The 17,834-nt window shown below is 47.6% G+C and overlaps 1 protein-coding gene across 1 annotated transcript in view; it reads left to right on the forward strand.

The window, feature by feature from the left end:
* LOC122811972 (beta-adrenergic receptor kinase 1-like) overlaps positions 1–17,834 on the forward strand; it is a 2,445,913-nt gene that overhangs the window by 651,047 nt on the left and 1,777,032 nt on the right. Inside the window, exon 4 of the mRNA XM_044084173.1 lies at positions 237–338. Within this exon, the coding sequence (XP_043940108.1) occupies positions 237–338 (102 nt within the window). The remainder of the gene's footprint in view (positions 1–236; positions 339–17,834) is intronic.

Genomic DNA, 17,834 nt, shown 5'->3' on the forward strand with positions numbered 1-17,834 from the left:
GTTGAGAAATCAGTGTGACTAGATAGAAGAAACATAAAGATGCCTATTATCTAAGTAAAGTCTGTAGTTACATGGTTAGAAAACTTGCATGTTATGACAGGAGTCAAGAGTTTCAGTGCCAGTGTCATTCATTTTCCTTTGATTTTTCAGTCCCTGTTTAACCATCAGAAGTTTTTCATATTTATTCAATGCACCTAAGTCTTTATATTCATAGCTTTCTTTTCTTTTCTGTGTAGATTAAGAAATATGAGAAACTGGAGACCGAGGAAGAGCGTTTGCTGAAGAGTCGTGCAATTTATGATCATTTTATAATGAAAGAATTGCTGTCATGTTCACATGTAAGTTTCTACATTACAATGAAAAATTTGATTAGGTTGTTTGTGAATGAGCTTTGGCAATATTTCTGAGCGCCATTTGCACTAATATGGCCTGTATTGGGCAAGTACAAGAATTTTTAGACTACAAGTAGAATAGATGTAACTGCTGTGTAGACATGCTGTTCAGGACAGGGTAACGTGTGTGTGTGTGTGTGTGTGTGTGTGTGTGTTGTAACAATGTTTTGATTTAATACTAATTTTAAGATGCTTTTAACTCTGGATCTGAAGTAGCTAACTTCATTTATGTCGCACCCTATGGGTATCGGATCCGAGCCGGCAGTTTTCAACAGCTTAGATCTGAGCTCCTAGCTCCTCCTCCTACCCATAAACCCCTGCCAACCCTGACTGACCTCAGATCTAGTTTGCCACGCTTGTCGTCAGCAGCTGGGTTTTCGAGCTCCAGGCTTGGTCGTTAGTTGTGAGAAAAAAATTAGAAAAATTTTATTCTTTTCTATCCTTTAGTGTGAGTGTGTTGTGTTTAGATCCCCTTGGTCTGTAAACCCTAGTGTTAACTCTATTTTAGTTATATTTTTTTCCCTCCCTCTGCCTCGCTGGTTCGTCAGGGTCTGTGTGCGTGTGTTCATAGGTTCATACTAGGCTATCTGCCCTAGTGCATTTATAAGCCTAGCCAGAGTGTGTTTGGCTTTCGCCACCCATTTTAAATTAATTTTGCTATGCCCTTTTTCGAGGTTAGTATACTGTGCCTTTGTCCAACAGTGACACAGAAGTGATACCCGGGGTAAACCTACGATCCCCCATCCACTCATCAAGATTCCTCTTGAAGAGAGTCAATGAGGGACTCTGCCTAACCTGGACTGGGATTTTATTCCAGAGTGAAGGGAGCCTCTGGGTTATGAATCTGTCTCTCCAGCATGTCCTATTTATTTCAGTGCTGAGATTCAAGTCTCTCGATCGCGTAGCTCGATGGGATTTGGATTTTCTGAGGTGCAGCATGTCCATTAATTCCGGGTAGGACATGGCTTTATATGTCAGGCACAGATCGCCTCTGAGCAGGCGGTATGCCACTGAGTAGAGCTGGAGTTTCTTTAACCGGGCAGCATATGGCATCTGTTTGAGCCCTTTGATCCTCTTGGTGAGGTACTTTTGGGGTCTTTCCGGTTGCTGCAGGTGTCTGGTAATGTACATCCCAAAAGGGGCATTGTACTCAATTATGGGCCTGATGAGGGATGAGTAAAGAGGCACGATGACCTCCCCTGATCTAGATGTGAATCCCTTCATGATTAGGTGGGCTATATAAAATGTTTTTCTAACCACTTTGGCCACGTGGTTGTCAAATGAGAGATTGCTATCAACTTGGGTCCCCAGGTCCCTAATTACTTCTTCCATACTTAATGGAGTACCACTTATGTGGTAATTTGTGGGCACTTTGTTTTTGCCAAAGGGGATGACTATACACTTTTTGGCGTTTAGCTTGAGGCCTTGGCTCTGGCACGAGTTGTCTGTTTCTATGAGGCCCTTTTGGAGGATGCTTGTGTTGGCTGGAGAGTCGATTATGGCACCTAGTTTGCAGTCATCTGAGAACTTGGTCAGCCACAGTCCTTCCGTGTTGGCCTGTACCTCTGAGAAAAATATGTTGGGGCCTAACGAGTGTGTCCTCCTTAGCTTAAATGTCTGAGGGCCCAAAACCAATTTTTTCTAAGTGCACCGAGTGTGGCAATAAGCTTTCACCGGCTGATGGCCACACTCGGTGTGTTCTGTGCCTTGGGGTTGGACACCTTTCCTCTGGGTGTTCCATCTGTGCAGCGTTCAACCCCAGGGCACTTAAGGACCGGAGATCCAAGCTGCTCCTGGCAGGTCTCTTGCCCCCGGATTCGGCTTTGGCCTCCGGTCCTACCGTGGCTTCGGCGGCGGCCACTCCTGCCTCTCTCCCCCCGGCTGGGACTCAACCTCCCGCTGTAGGCCCGGAGGAGAGGGAGGCCAGGAAAGACAAAAGGTGGTAGAAGCACTACAAGCGGAGGGCCGAGGCCTCCGCATCGCCCCCCCCCGGCTAAGCGGTCTTCTCCCTCCAGGGCTTCCCGGTCTCCTCCCTCTCGGATCTGGTCTCCATGTTTTTCACCGGGTCCAGAGGAGGAGGAGACCTGATCTCCTTTGCGGTCATCGAGGTGGCACTGACGTCCCGCCTCGGTGGCCTCGTCGAGATCCACTCGCAGCCTTTCTGATGCGGATTTGGACCGGATGATGCGAAGGTTCCTCCAGGCCCAACTGCAGATGGGCGTGCTCCTGTCTCCCCCACCCCTCCGGGGGGGGGGGAGCTCGACCCCTTTCTTTGCCCCGATAGCTCCTTCTCCGTCCCGCTTCCCAGGTTTGGAGCTTTCGGAGCCGGGCAGCCTTGGAACGGCGGGTGGGTCGGCACCGACAGTCTCGGGTACTTCGGCACCGACGCTTCCCTCGAGCCTTTCGGGTCCGTTTTTGTCGGATCCAAGCTCTCGGAGCCGAGGGCTGAACTTTGGATCCGAGGGTTTCAGTATGCCTTCAGCACCATCCAGGTCGGAGCATACTGGTCCGTCGGATCCGATCGCTTCAGCGCCGGCCCCTGTCCTGTCGGATCCAAGTAAGGGTCTGCTCTCAGATCCCAGAGAGAGCGGCTCTCCCTCGATGTTCGACGTGGTGGAGAGGGCCCTGTCGACTTCTTCCAGGCCCCCGGTCCTTGCCACGGCTCCACCCCGCACTCCTTCTCTGTTGGGTCCGACTTCCATCACCCGGCCCCAGGGATAGCCTACTTCAATGTCCCAGGTCATTCCCTTGGAACAGGATATTGCTGGTGAGGCCTCCTCGGACATCCCCCCCCCCCCCCACGAGGAGATCCTCCACAAGCGGAAGTGCAAGAGGAGGCATGTGGACTCCCCTGAGTCCTTGACTGAAGACATGGATTTGGAGGAAGGGGAAGGCTCCCCAAGGTCACCCCCCGAGGATGTCTCCTTTGGAGACATCATGGAAATGCTCAGGATCAGAGGTGGGTGGTCTACCCCAAAGCCGTCCTCGGACGAGTCCGTGTTCCTGTAGGCGTTTGAAGCAGGCCCTTCTACCTCTTGGGTGTCCCCTCCGGCCGACCGCCTGGTGGACCTGATTACCACCAGGGCGTGGAAGGAGCCGGACACTGTGGAGCCAGTCTCAAAATGCCCTGACAGGATCCTCAGTCCCCCTGCGGATAGGCCCCATTGGAGCAAGGGTCCCCCAGTAGATGCCATGTTGGTGGCGGTGGCCACTAAGAGGGAACTAGCTCAAGAGAGCCCCTCGGTCCACCCCCGGGCAAGGAGTCCCGATCGCTGGACCGCTTAGGGAAGCGGGTGTTTAGTTCATCGTCCTTCTCGGTTAGGTCTCTGAACTATATGGCACACGTTATTCGATTGCAGCGGGATCTCATTAAGGAATACGCTGCATCGCCCCCGGAGTCCATGTCGGCGGAGGACAAACGGCTGTATTCCACCCATATGGCCACTCTTAGGTCCATTTCCAATACCTCTATGCGGCTACTATCGCATGCGACAGAGGGAGCCGCTAGAGCCAGCGGAGCAGGCCTTGTCATGAGGCGTCAGGCCTGGCTCCGGCATTGTTATTTCACAGAACCCTTTAAGGCGTCGTTCGCAAATGCCCCTTTTGATGGTCCTACCCTATTTTGGAAGACTGTTCACGACACCTTGGTCCAGAGCGAAAAGGACGGGAAGACGTTGTCTGCCGTCGGAGTCCGCTTCTCTGCTCCCCAGAGGTCCTTCTCCAAGAACCAAAAGGGACAGAAGAAGATGTGGTTCCGGAAGTCGCAAAAATCCCAACCCGCTCTGGATCCCCAGTCCTTCTGCAGCAGAGGAGGACAGGGAGGACGCCGCCGCCCTAGAGGCAGTGGGGGCCCAAAGACATTTGGGTCCAGTGAACCCTTCTCTGACCGGCCCATGCAGCAGCCCTGAGGGGCTGCCCGACTGCTCCACTCTGGTGGCAGTCGGGGGACGTTTCTCGAGGCACCCGGCAGCTTGGGAGTCCATCACAGCAGACCGCTGGGTGCTTCGCATCATATCCAGAGGTTACCAGATTCCTTTCTCTTACCCCCCCCCTCTTCCCCAAGCACCTCCCTGATGTCCCACACGATCAGAGGGAGGCCACAGCTGCGGAAATTCAGCAGCTACTAGAAAAAAGCGCCATCCAACACGTCCCCCCAGACCAGCTCGGATCGGGTTATTACTCCAGGTTCTTTTTGGTGCCAAAAAAGATGGGGGACTTAAGGCCAATCCTCGATCTCTCCCTCTTGAACCTGTCAGTAACCAAAGAGAAGTTCTGGGTGGTCACTCTTCAATACATTCTCCCCCTTTTATGGGAGAACGATTGGATGTGCTCTATAGACCTCAAGGATGCGTACTACCACATTCTCATGGACAGACGATCCAGGAGGTTTCTCCGCTTCCGGCTAGGGGCCAGTCATTACCAATTCAGGGCTCTCCCCTTTGCTCTCACCTCAGCCCCCAGGATGTTCACCAAAGTGTTAGCAGTGATAGCGGCCCACCTGAGGCTCCAGGGAATTCAGGTTTTTCCGTACCTGGACGACTGGCTCTTGACTGCCCCGACAAGGCATCTACTCTGCACAGCCAGGAACTATTTTCTTCACATTGCTCCCTGGCTAGGGATCACAATAAATATGGACAAATCTTCTCTCACCCCGACTGGGGTCATAGATTTTATCAGGGCCAGGTTAAACGCAATCAATCTTGTAGCCTTCTTAACCCCAGAACGACTTGGAACCCTGAGGCTTCATGTGCGGGCCATCCTATCTTCAGCTCCTCCTGCGGAATTGGTCCTGTGGGCTCTAGGCTCATTGGCAGCAGCATTCAACTTATTGCCAATGGCACGTCTGAACATGAGGGTCTTGCAATGGACCCTTCAAGTCCAGTGGTCTTTTCGTCACTACTCTCGGAGTCATCCCATTCCCCTCAGCAGGGCTTGCAAGAGGGCTCTCGTATGGTGGCTACAATCTCCGGACCTCCACACGGGACGCCTCTTCTCTATGGCCCCTCCCCTTGCCACTGTGACCACGGACGCCTCTCGCCTTGGGTGGGGGGGGGGGGCACTCTTCGAGCAGGACTATCCAAGGCACGTGGAACAACACGGAGACCTCTTTGCATATCGATATCCTAGAGATGAGGGCAGTGCTGTTAGTGTTGCAAGCACTTCAGGACCTTCTTCCTGTAGGGACTATTGCGATCCAGACGGACAACATGTCGGTTGTCTGGTACATCAACAAACAGGGGGGAACCAGGTCTTAACCACTCTGTCGAGAGGCCATGAGAATGTGGGAATGGGCGATCTCCACCAACTGTTTTCTCATTGCAACACACATTCCGGGACGGTCCAACATCCTTGCGGACAGACTCATTCGCACCATCCTTTCCCCTTACAGATTTTTGCCAAGTGGGGGTAGCCCTGTTGCGATCTTTTTGCCTCTCCTTCAAACACCAAATGCAACAGCTATTTCGCTGTAATTCCCCAAGTCGGGGAATCCCCGAGAGACGCTCTGGTGCATGCTTGGTCTCCCGGTCTGCTTTATGCTTATCCACCTCTTCCCCTGATGCTAAAGTTTCTACAGAAATCCAGTCGGTTGGGGAGCAGGATCATCCTCATTGCCCCATTCTGGCCTTGTCAAACCTGGTTTCCTTACCTTTGGTCTCATCTGGTGAATCCTCCTTGGATTCTAGATCCCCTCCTGGATCTGATGTCCCACCCTCTGGGTCTCCCAGCCCCGAACCTGGCCAGTCTCAAGCTCACAGCTTGGCTGCTCCAGTTCCACTCGTAGCTAGGACTCCCGGCATCTCTTCCCCAGTCAAAGCCATTCTAGTAGCAGCCCACAAGCCTTCTACTAGGAAGATTTACAGTAGCAAATGGAAACGTTTCTCGATTTGGACGGAACGTCAAAACTTGGATCCCTTCACAGCTCCCTTACCTGCTGTGTTAGACTTCTTATCAGGACTGTTTCACCAGGGGGCGAGCTGTTCCACCGTCAAGGTTCAACTAGCAAGCTATCTCTCACTACCATGTCGGACATGATCTGCGTCCTTTGATCACTTCAAAACTGTGCAAGACCTTTCTGAAGGGCACCTTCCTGCTCAGACCTCCGGTAAAGGAAGTGGTACCTCCGTTGGATTTGACATTAGTGCTTTAGGCCTTGACAGCTTCCCCCTTTGAGCCTGCAGCTTCAGTGGATCTCAAGTACTTGTCTTGGAAGACGGTCTTTCTCGTCGCCATCACTTCGGCTAGAAGAGTTTCTGAAATTCAAGCCCTGTGTGTGAAACCCCCGTATCTAACCTTTCACAAGGATAGAGTTTACCTCAGGACCAGTCCCTCCTTTCTCCCTAAGGTTGCTTCCGAGTCAAATATTAATCAGTCCATTAACCTGCCAGTTTTCTTCCCCAATCATCAGAACAAAGGGGAATACAAACTACACCTTTTGGATGTGCATAGACACCTTCGATTTTATATTCACAGGACATCTGGTCATAGGCAATCCGACCAGTTGTTCGTCTCCTTTGCCAAAACGAATTTGGGTAAATCGGTATCTAAAGTCACATTGTCTTGCTGGATCTCACAATGTATTCTTTTGGCTTATGAAAGTTCTGGTAGGCCCGCACCTCAGGGAGTCCGTGCCCACTCTACCCGATCTATGTTCACCTCTACTGCCTTTAGGTCCAGGGTATCCTTAGATGATATTTGTTCGGCTGCCACTTGGGCCTCCTCTCATACCTTTATCAATCATTATAAACTGGATATTATCTCCAGAGGGAGAGCATCCTTTGGCTCTGCAGTGCTCTGGAACATCCTTCCATGAGGCCGCCCAAGGTTTAGGTAGCTGGGGACTCTGACCCATAGGTTGCTACACAAATGAAGTTAGCTACTTCAGATTAAGAAGTTATGTACTCACCATAAAGTTCCATCTGAGTAGATAAACTTAATTTGTCAGCAACCGTCCCCCCCTCCTTCCCCCTGACCTTTGATTGTTCACATTTGTTGTCTTCAGAGATGGTCTTTGATATTGATCTATCTTTAGCAGTTGCTGTTTTAGGGGCAAACTTGATCTGAGGTCAGTCAGGGTTGGCAGGGGTTTATGGGTAGGGGGAGGAGCTAGGAGCTCGGATCTAAGCTGTTGAAAACTGCCGGCTCGGATCCGAAGACGGATCCGATACCCATAGGTTGCTGACAAATGAAGTTTATCTACTCAGATGGAACGTTATGGTGAGTACATAACTTCTTATTATTGCGCATTTTGGTATTTTGGTAACTCTTGTGTATGAAAATTATCTGGGACAGCTCTGGTGGTTTTTTTTTTTAAGCAAGAAATGTCTTTATTGAATTATCAGTTATGACACAGGCAATCATACATTTATGTAAATGAAAAAAAAAAATTGACATTTTCAGTTGCAAGCATTAAACTTCACGTGTAGTCTTCTATACAGTTATTGTCATTCAGACATTACTTAGCTCATTCAATTCTTGCCTTCCCTTAAACCTCAATGTTCTTTGTGTTTCACTGTTGCAGTCATTACATTTGGGTAATCTGCTGGCAGGTTGCCCTCAGTCGGCCTGAATATCAAAGTCTTGGGTCCTGCGTCGGTTGCTGTCTCCTCTTCCATGACGTCAGGGGTATAAAACATGCAGCCAACTCCATTTTATTCAGTCTTTCTTGCCGCCCGAAGCAGAAGCAGTTCGTAAGTGCCGGTTAGCAGACTCCTGAAATTTTCGCATTCGAGTTTCAGAACTGAATTCTTTAATTAAAGCTAAGTACCCTGTTGGGGAAACTTTTTCTTGCTCCTTACCAATGTCAGTAAAAGTTAATAATTGCATTACTTGTGGGAAGCAAATACCTCATAAGGATTTTCATTTGTACTGTATTCCTTGCCTAGGCCCAGATCATAACGTGCCTTGCTGTCGGTTTTGTGCTAGATTTAAACAACACAATATTAAGCGTCTGTATATCTTTACTTCAAAATATTTTGGATCCAGATTTAATTACCCTGAAATGTCGTCGGATAGCAATCCGACTACCTGCGTTCACAAAAAACACAAAGAAAAGGACAGAGACAGACCGTCGAGGTCCAAAACCGACGACAAAGCTTCTCCTAAGCCAGTCGCAGGTTCGCCAGTACTCAGTGAGGCGCTTTCGCAGCCCCTGATACCCGCTACTTTTGAGTCGTAGGCCTCTACCGAGACCCATGCGGATTCCGGTATGCCGCAGATTCTCAGAGTATTGTACCCGTGGATATCTCTCCCTCAGATGGGTCCGGAGCTGCTGAGCAGGCTTCTGAGGGTGTTTTCAGGTCTCAACATTTCTATATAAAACCGACACCAGCTTCAAAAACAAAAACAACTTGTAAGTCTAAAAAAACCGACACATGAGCCACGTGCTCAGGCCCCTATGCCTAAAAAACAGATGATCAAAATGGCTGAGGATTTAATTATCTTGATCAGGGGTTCCCAACCCCCCTGATAAGAGGCCTAGGCAAGACACTGATTATGAATCTTCAGATCAGGTTTCTATTTCTTCTGATTCCTCTTCTGATATGGATTTTTCTGTACCACCTTATGAGGATTCAGATGCAGAAGAATCCATCTGATGTGCATCTCCTCCTGAGGATTATTCTTTTAGAGAAACCTTGCATACTTTAAGGGAACATTTTCATTGGGAGAGTCAGGATTTTTCGGAATCAAAAAAGAGGCTTAGGGATTTCCTTCTTCCTCAGCATAGGCCTTTGGCTGTACCTCCTGTATTAGACATTGTTGATGTGTTTTCGGAGTCAAGCATGACTCCTGATTCCCTACCTCCGGCTCCTAGTAAGCCAGACAGATATTACAGGGTTCCTGACTCCCACAAATTTCTATTCAAAAATCCTGCTGCTGATCCCGAAACTATCTCACAGGGTCCCAAAGGTGTAAATACCTCTACAGCCAAGAATCCTACCCGCTCTGATAGAGATTCCAGGGCGCTGGATAGATGGGGAAAGAAGTTTTATACGTCTGCAACCTTGGCAATTAAGTCCTTAAACTGCCAGTTTCATATGCTTAAATATCAGCAGCATGTTATGGGGTTATTGAAACAGAAAATGATGTTGATTTCTGAATGTGCGGAAAATAATGAATTACAGGAATTATTGCATGCAGCAGAACAGGTTGGAAAGCATACTTTGCAATGTGATTTTGATTCCTTGGAGGCCTCTTGCAGGGCCGCAGTTACTGGATCTGTGATTAGAAGGCATGCCTGGCTCAAGGAGCAAAATTTGCCTGATTATGTTAAAGCTAAATTGTTGGATGCACCTTTACAGCATGATGCTCTGTTTGGTAATAAGGTAGAAGAGGTTTTAAAGAAAATGGAAGACAAAGCTAAATCTATGCAAACTGTAAAAGATTTCTTACAAGGGCAGCCACCCAGATTCAGTAGACACTGGCCTACTAAAAATTGGTTCTTTCCTGTATCCAACAGAGCCTCACAAGACAAATACATGTGCTCAGAAGGCTCTAGATATCAATCGCAGGGTTCTTACAGGTCAAAGCAATGAGGTGCCTCCACCTCCAAATCTGGAGGAAACAAAGCACAACCCTACAGTAAGCAGTCTCAATGACTTCCCTCTATCATCACCAAGCACTTATCTTTTGGCAGCCCCCTTGGGGGGAAAATTAGCACTTCATGCTCAAAATTGGCAGTTAATAACCCAGGACAAGTGGGTATTAAACATAGTATCCCAGGGGTACAGATTTAATTTCTATACCTTGCCAATTCCAAACGGTTGGCCAGATCTGCCACAAAATCAGTGGGCAGAGGCTCAGAAACAAGTTACGTCCCTCATGGATATGGGGGCTATTCAGCCAGTACCAGAACAGGAAAAAGGACAAGGTTTTTATTCAAGACTGATGTTCATCGTGCATACAGCTGCAGTCATAACAGATGGGTTCTCCTGCCGTCAGGCGGGTCCTCGGTCGGCCGAATTCCAAAGTCTAGGTCCGGCGTCGGTTGTCGTCGCTTCTTCCCTGACGTCAGTGCAACAGGGGTATAAAAGAACCAGCCGACGCCATTTTCTTCAGTCTTTTTTGCCGCGCGGTGCCCGAAGCAGCAGCAGTTCGCAAGTGCCAGTCGGCCAGCTCCTGAGATTACAAAAAATTTGGAACCGAAGTCTTCTTAAAAGCTAAGTACCCCATTGGGGAAACTTTTTCTTGTCTCAGACCGATGTCAGACAAAGTTAATAATTGTATTTCTTGTGGGAAGCAAATACCGCATAAGGATTTCCATTCCCTCTGTATACCCTGTTTAGGCCCAGACCACGACGTCTCGGTTTGTCGCTTTTGTGCTACATTCAACAAACGCACTATTAAGCGTCGGGCGGAGTTTGCCCAGCATTATTTTGGGAAAGCATTTAACTATACTATGTCGTCGGATACTCCGACTCCGGTTTTGTCTAAAAAACGCAAAGACAAAGACCGGCACTCGAGTTCCGCGGCCTCTACCGACACCACGCCAAAGCCGACTACACGTGGTCCGGTTCTCAGCGAGGCGCCTACGCAGCCCCTGATTACCGACGACACTTCTTTGGTGGTGTCTCCTGTACCCGAGGTCGCAGGCTCCTCGGCCCACACCCTGACTACAGATACCGAAGCCACACTTGGCATTGAAACACAGAATGTGGACAGGTCCACCTCCACTCAAGGTGTCTTCAGACCTTCCTCTTCTTTCTCCATCAAGGCTTTCACCAAGTCTAAAGCTACCATGCACCCTAAGAGACCAGCTACACAGGGCCCATCTCCAGGCCCCATGCCTAAGAAACAGATGCTTAAAATGGCTGAGGATTTAATTACTCTAATCAGAGGTTCTCAGCCACCTCGGACAAAGACCCAGAGTGGAGGAAGATTCCCCTCCTCTGATCAGGGCTCCATTATTTCAGAGCACTCTGATTATCAGGAACAGTCTTACTCTCCTTTTGAAGACTCTGATGCAGAGGAATCTATTCCTTCTGTATCCCCCCCTGAGGATTACTCATTTGGTGAAACTCTGCATACCTTAAGGGAACACTTCCACTGGGAAGGCCAGGATTATTCAGATTCCAAGAAAAGACTCAGGGAATTTCTTTTGTTACCCCAGCACAGGCCTCTGGCTATACCTCCTGTCCTGGACATCCTAGATGATGTTTACTCGGAGGCCTGCCTTAACCCGGACTCTCTCCCTCCAGCTCCAGTTAAGCCTGACAGGTACTACAGGGTTCCTGACTCTCACCAATTTCTATACAAAAGCCATGCTGCTGACCATCTCACAGGGGCCCAAGGGAGTTAAGGCCTCCATTGCCAAAAACCCATTGCCTTCCGAGAGAGATTCCAGATCCTTAAAAAGGTGGGGAAAAAAGGTATATACCTCAGCTACCTTATCCATGAGGGCCTTAAACTGTCAGTTTCATATGCTAAAATACCAACAGTTTCTGTTATCTCAGTTGAAAAGTAAAATGTCACAACCTGAACAACCAGACATGAAGGAGTTGCAGGATTTGATGCATAGTGCAGAACAAGTGGGTAAACATACCTTACAATATGGTTTTGATGCTCTAGAGGCCTCATGTAGAGCTGCTGTTACAGGCTCAGTCATACGTAGGCATGCCTGGCTCAAGGAACAAGCCTTGCCTGATCATGTCAAAGCTAAATTACTAGACACCCCTCTTCAAAAGGATGTACTATTTGGGGCAAATGCTGAGGAAGTATTACGGAAAATGGAGGAAAAGGCTAAATCAATGCAAACTGTGAAAGAATTTCTGCAGGTTCAACCCCCACGTTTTAGTAGAAATTGGCCTTCCAAAAACTGGTCCTTTCCTGCCACAGACTGACCCCAAAGAGGCAGATACAGGCGCCCGAGGGGCAGAGGACAAACACAAGGCTCATACAGAGGCAGACAATGGCAAGCTCCTACACAAAGAGGTGGTGAGGACAACTCGCAATCTTTCAGAAGGCAAAACCAATGACTTTCCCTTTTGCATGCCAACCAGGTCTCAAATGGCAGCACCCTTAGGAGGAAAGCTGGCACTATTCTCATAAAATTGGCATATTGTCACAAAGGACAAATGGATCCTGAACATTATAAACAGTGGCTACAAATTCCATTTTCATACCCTTCCAAAAATGAAAGGCATGCCAAACCTGCCACACAATCAAAGGGCAGAGGCACAAAAGCAAATTTGAGATCTTATAAACATGAAAGCTATTCAAGAGGTACCTATACACGAACAAGGTTAAGGTTTTTATTCCAGGCTATTTTGCCAAGGAAGGGCAAAGATTGGAGACCTATTTTGGATCTTTCCATCCTAAACACATTCCTACTCGTACCAAAATTCAAGATGCTCACTCTACAGCAACTTCTTCCCATGCTGGGCAAGGAGTCTTGGCTGGTAACATTGGACCTCAAGGAGGCATACCTGCATGTCCCAATCAGACAAAATTGCAGAAGATACCTCAGATTTCTTGCAGGTTCAATACATTATCAATTCTCTGCATTGCCCTTTGGTTTATCTACTGCGCCCAGAGTATTCACGAAATGCCTGGCATCAGTAATTGCCTACTGCAGACTTCAAGGGATACAAATATACCCTTATTTGGACGACTGCCTGATCCAAGTGGACAGCAAGCACATTCTTCTGAAACATCTGGCTTATGTAATAATGTTATTAAACTCTCTACGATACACAGTCAACAAAGAGAAATCAAGACTAATACCCTCTCGGAAGATAATTTTCCTGGGTGCCAATTTGAACACAAACACCCAGATGGCCTACCTCACGCCAGAGAAGCAGGGGCAACTAATTCAATATTTCAGAACACTGGCAAATTGCACCAGGCTGACTGCAAGGAAAATCCTGCAGGCTCTGGGATTCATGGCATCTTGCATCTTACTAATCCCATGTGCAAAGCTGCATATGAGAAAACTACAATGGTACCTAAAAAACATATGGTCTCAACACAGCCACAGTTTGGAAACAATGATACCACTAATTCCATGTCTGCAAAAGGAATTTCTGTGGTGGGCTCAAGTATGCCAAACAAACACAGGTCTTCCATTCAGCAAGCCTCAAGCAAATCAAGTCATCACAACAGACGCCTCGGACTACGCCTGGGGGGCGCACATGACAGACACCCGGTGCATTCAGGGCAAATGGACCCAAAAAGAAAAGCACCTTCACATCAATCAAAAAGAAATGCTAGCAGTGATAAATTCTGTTACAGCCTTCAAGGACCTTCTACAACCAGGTCAGCTATTGATAAGAACTGACAACACCACAGTTATGTGGTACATAAACAAGCAGTGAGGAACACATTCTTATCCCCTATGCAGACTGGCCATGTCACTTTGGAACATGGCCATGGACTTACAAATGGAGCTACAAGCACAGTACTTGCCAGGCAAGGAAAAGAGCTACAAGCACAGTACTTGCCAGGCAAGGAAAACACGCTGGCAGACAACATAAGCAGGAATATGACAGATCCACACAAATGGAAGTTGCATCCAAAAGTTTTTACAGAAATAATCCAAGAATGGGGAAGGCCAGACATAGATCTCTTTGCCTCCCACAAAAATCATCAATTGACAAAATTCTGCTCAAGGATCTTCCATCCAAAGGCCTGGAGAGTGGACACTCTCTCTTTCAGTTGGACATCAATGACAGTTTATGCCTTCCCACCTCTTCCTCTGCTGCCCAAAGTCCTATTGAAGACCAGAGCAGACACACCGAAGATGATCCTCATTGCTCCGGACTGGCCAAGGCAACACTGGTACCCACTACTAAGGAGTCTGACGCATTCCCCACCATGGACCCTGCCTCTAATGCCTCTTCTTCTGACTCAGCACAGCTTCAAAACTCTTCACAGTCAGCTGAAGACACTCAATCTAGCCGCATGGAAGATTCCTTAGCATCACAGCAGGCCCTGCTCTCCAAGGAGGTGCAGGATGTCATTTTGGAGGCCAGAAGGCCATCAACTAGAAAAGCTTACTCTGCAAAATGGAAACGTTTTTGTGTTTGGAATGAGAAAAAGGGCCAGTGCCCTGGAAAACTGAATTTACCTCAAATACTACAATATTTGGCCAAACTGCTAAGCAGTGGACTTTCGTTCTCCTCCATCAAAATCCATGCCTCAGCCATTTCTGCAGAATACAACACTGATCCACCTTTATTCTCTCACCCTCTATTAAGACAGTTCCTCAGAGGGGCTAAGAATTTAAGACCTCCAAGAAAACAACCAATACCTGCTTGGGATCTTAATTTCATTCTGGAAAAACTGACTTTGCCCCCTTTTGAACCAGCTGCCTCATCAGATTTACAATATTTGTCCTGGAAAACAGCTTTCCTTCTGGCTATCACTTCAGCTCGTAGAGTTTCAGAACTTTAGGCTCTCATGGCTGTCCAGCCTTTCATCATCTTCCATCAGGACAGAGTTTCATTACGTACCAACCCGTCCTTTATGCCTAAAGTGGTATCCAGCGTAGCTTTAAATCAGGCCATACATTTACCTACTTTTTATCCTAATCCTCAAAACAAAGGGGAGAGATTACTGCATTCCTTGGACATCCACAGACAACTGCGTTATTATTTGGACAGAACAAAGCCTTTCAGAAAATCAGAACAGCTTTTTGTGGCCTATGTGATAGGAGCTCAAGGAAAGTCAATATCCAAACAGACAATCTCAAAATGGATAGCCCACTGCATACGCTTTTGCTATTCCTTTCATGGCAAAACTGTACCTACAGGCATTAGAACTCATTCCACCAGGGCCACAGCCACCTCTGCAGCCTTCCTCAGAGGAGTTCCTACCAAGGATATTTTAGAAGCAGCCACTTGGAGTTCTGTGCATACCTTCTCTAAGCACTACAACCTACCATTATACTCCAAGTCTAGAGCAGGCTTTGCCACTGCAGTCTTGCAGGACATTGTGGCTCCTCCTAGCTCCACGTAGTGCCTACCACCCCTTTCTTAGCTTTGAGATTCTACCCATCTGTTATGACTGCAGCTGTATGCACGATGAACATAGTACAGTTTTGTACCTACCATAAATGTAGATGTTCGAGTGCTAATACAGCTGCAGTCCAGGTTTCCCTCTCACCTTCCCCTCTAGGGGTATTCTTTTATGGTGTATTTGCTTGCAACTACTGTTTTTTGATTATATTGCATTGCATTATTACATTATTTTATGTATTGCCTTCCTTCTGGGGGCACCTGACATCTGGGGCAAGAAAGACTGAAGAAAATGGCGTCGGCTGGTTCTTTTATACCCCTGTCGCACTGACGTCAGGGAAGAAGCGACGACAACCGACGCCGGACCTAGACTTTGGAATTCGGCCGACCGAGGACCCGCCTGATGGCAGGAGAACCCATCTGTTATGACTGCAGCTGTATTAGCACTCGAACATCTACATTTACGGTAGGTACAAAACTGTACTTTTCTGGTACCCAGAAAAGACGATGCCTGGCATCCAATACTGGATTTATCGATTTTGAACACATTCTTGGACGTCCCAAAATTCAAAATGCTGACTTTACAACAGCTTCTGCCTATGCTGGGCAAGAACGCTTGGTTAGTGACACTAGACTTAAGAGGCATACCTACATATCCCAATAAGGGAATCATGTAGAAGATACCTCCGCTTCAAGGCAGGATTTATGCATTACCAATTCTCTGCACTGCCCTTTGGCTTATCTACTGCGCCCAGGGTCTTTACAAAGTGCCTGGCACCAGTAATTGCATTTTGCAGACAAAGAAGCATACAAATCTATCCTTGGACGACTGTCTCATTCAAGCAGAAAACAAGGACATTCTTCTTCAACATCTGGCATTTGTGAAAAGGCTTCTAACATGCCTAGGGTACACAATAAACGAAAATAAATCACAAATGGTGCCCGCTCAAAAAATTACATTCCTGGGTGCAAGCTTGAATACAACTGCCCAGATGGCTTACCTTACGCCAGACAAACAAAGGCAACTGACTATTTACTTCAAACAGATGGCAACAAAACCCAGTTATTTGCAAGACAAATTCTGCAGGTTTTGGGGCTCATGGCATCCTGCATTCTACTAATTCCATATGCAAGACTGCATATGAGGAAACTACAGTGGCATCTAAAAAGTTTATGGAGTCAACATTGTCAGTCTGGAAACAATGCTTCATCTCATTCCCTGCCTACAACAGGAGTTTCTTTGGTAAGCAGAGACATATTACCAGAACAAGGGACGGTCTTTCACTCTACCCCTTGCCACCCAAAACCTAACTATAGATGCACCAGACTATGCTTGGGGGGTGCACCTGGCGGGGAGATGCATTCAGGGCATATGGAGCCCAAAACAAATGCATCTACATATCAACCAAAAAGAGATGTTAGCTGTACAGAATGCTGACAGCCTTCGAGGACTTACTTCATCCAGGACAACTACTGATAAAGACGAACAACACCATGGATCTTCAGCGTGTTTCACTGTTGCAGTCATTACAATTGGGTTATCCTGCTGGCAGGCTACCCGCAGTCAGCCTGAGTTCCAAAGTCTAGGTCCGGCGTCGGTTGCTGTCGCGTCTTTCTTGACGTCAGTGCGCCAGGGGTATAAAAGATGCAGCCAACGCCATTTTCTTCAGTCTTTCTTGCGGCGTGGTACCCGAAACAAAAGCAGTTCGCAAGTGCCGGTCGGCCGACTCCTGAGATTTTCAAATTCGAATTTCAGATCTGAAGTCTTCATTAAAGCTAATTACCCCGTTGGGGAAACTTTTTTTCTTGCTCCAGACCGATGTCAGAAAAAGTTATTAATTGTATTTCTTGTGGAAAGCAAATACTGCATAAGGATTTCCATTCTTACTGTATTCCTTGCCTAGGCCCTGACCACGACATTGCTAGTTGTCGGTTTTGTGCTAGATTTAACCAACGCACTATTTTAAGCGTCGGTACGATTTTGCATTTCATTATTTTGGCAGAAGGTTCAATTATATAATGCCGTTGGAACAGCCGACTACCGGAGTTTATAAAAAGCGCAAAGAAAAAGAAAAGGACAGGCATCTAAGGTCCAAAACCGATGACGAGGCTTCGGTTAAGCATGTCGCCGGTTCTCCGTGAGGTGCTTTCGCAGCCCCTGATGCCCACTACCTCAGAGCCACAGGCTGCTTCCGACTCCCACGTGGAGCTGAATAGGCCTCTGGAAACTCAAGGTATTGGACACTCGGAAACTATTCCCTCAGATGGGTCCGGAGCCGCTGAGCAGGCACCGGCTTCTGAGGGTGTTTTCAGACCTACACAGTTGTATGTAAAGCCAACATCAGCTTCAAAGGCAAAGACTAAAGCACCTTTAAAGACAAAGAAACAAGTACAGCATTTGCCTGGATCTCCATGCCTAAAAAACAGATGCTTAAGATGGCAGAAGACCTTATTACTTTGATCAGGGGTTCCCATCCCCCTCCTGATAAGA

The sequence above is a fragment of the Protopterus annectens genome, chromosome 9.part0 (assembly GCF_019279795.1).
Source record: "Protopterus annectens isolate FY-2018-M chromosome 9.part0, PAN1.0, whole genome shotgun sequence".
Lineage (NCBI taxonomy): Eukaryota > Metazoa > Chordata > Ceratodontiformes > Protopteridae > Protopterus > Protopterus annectens.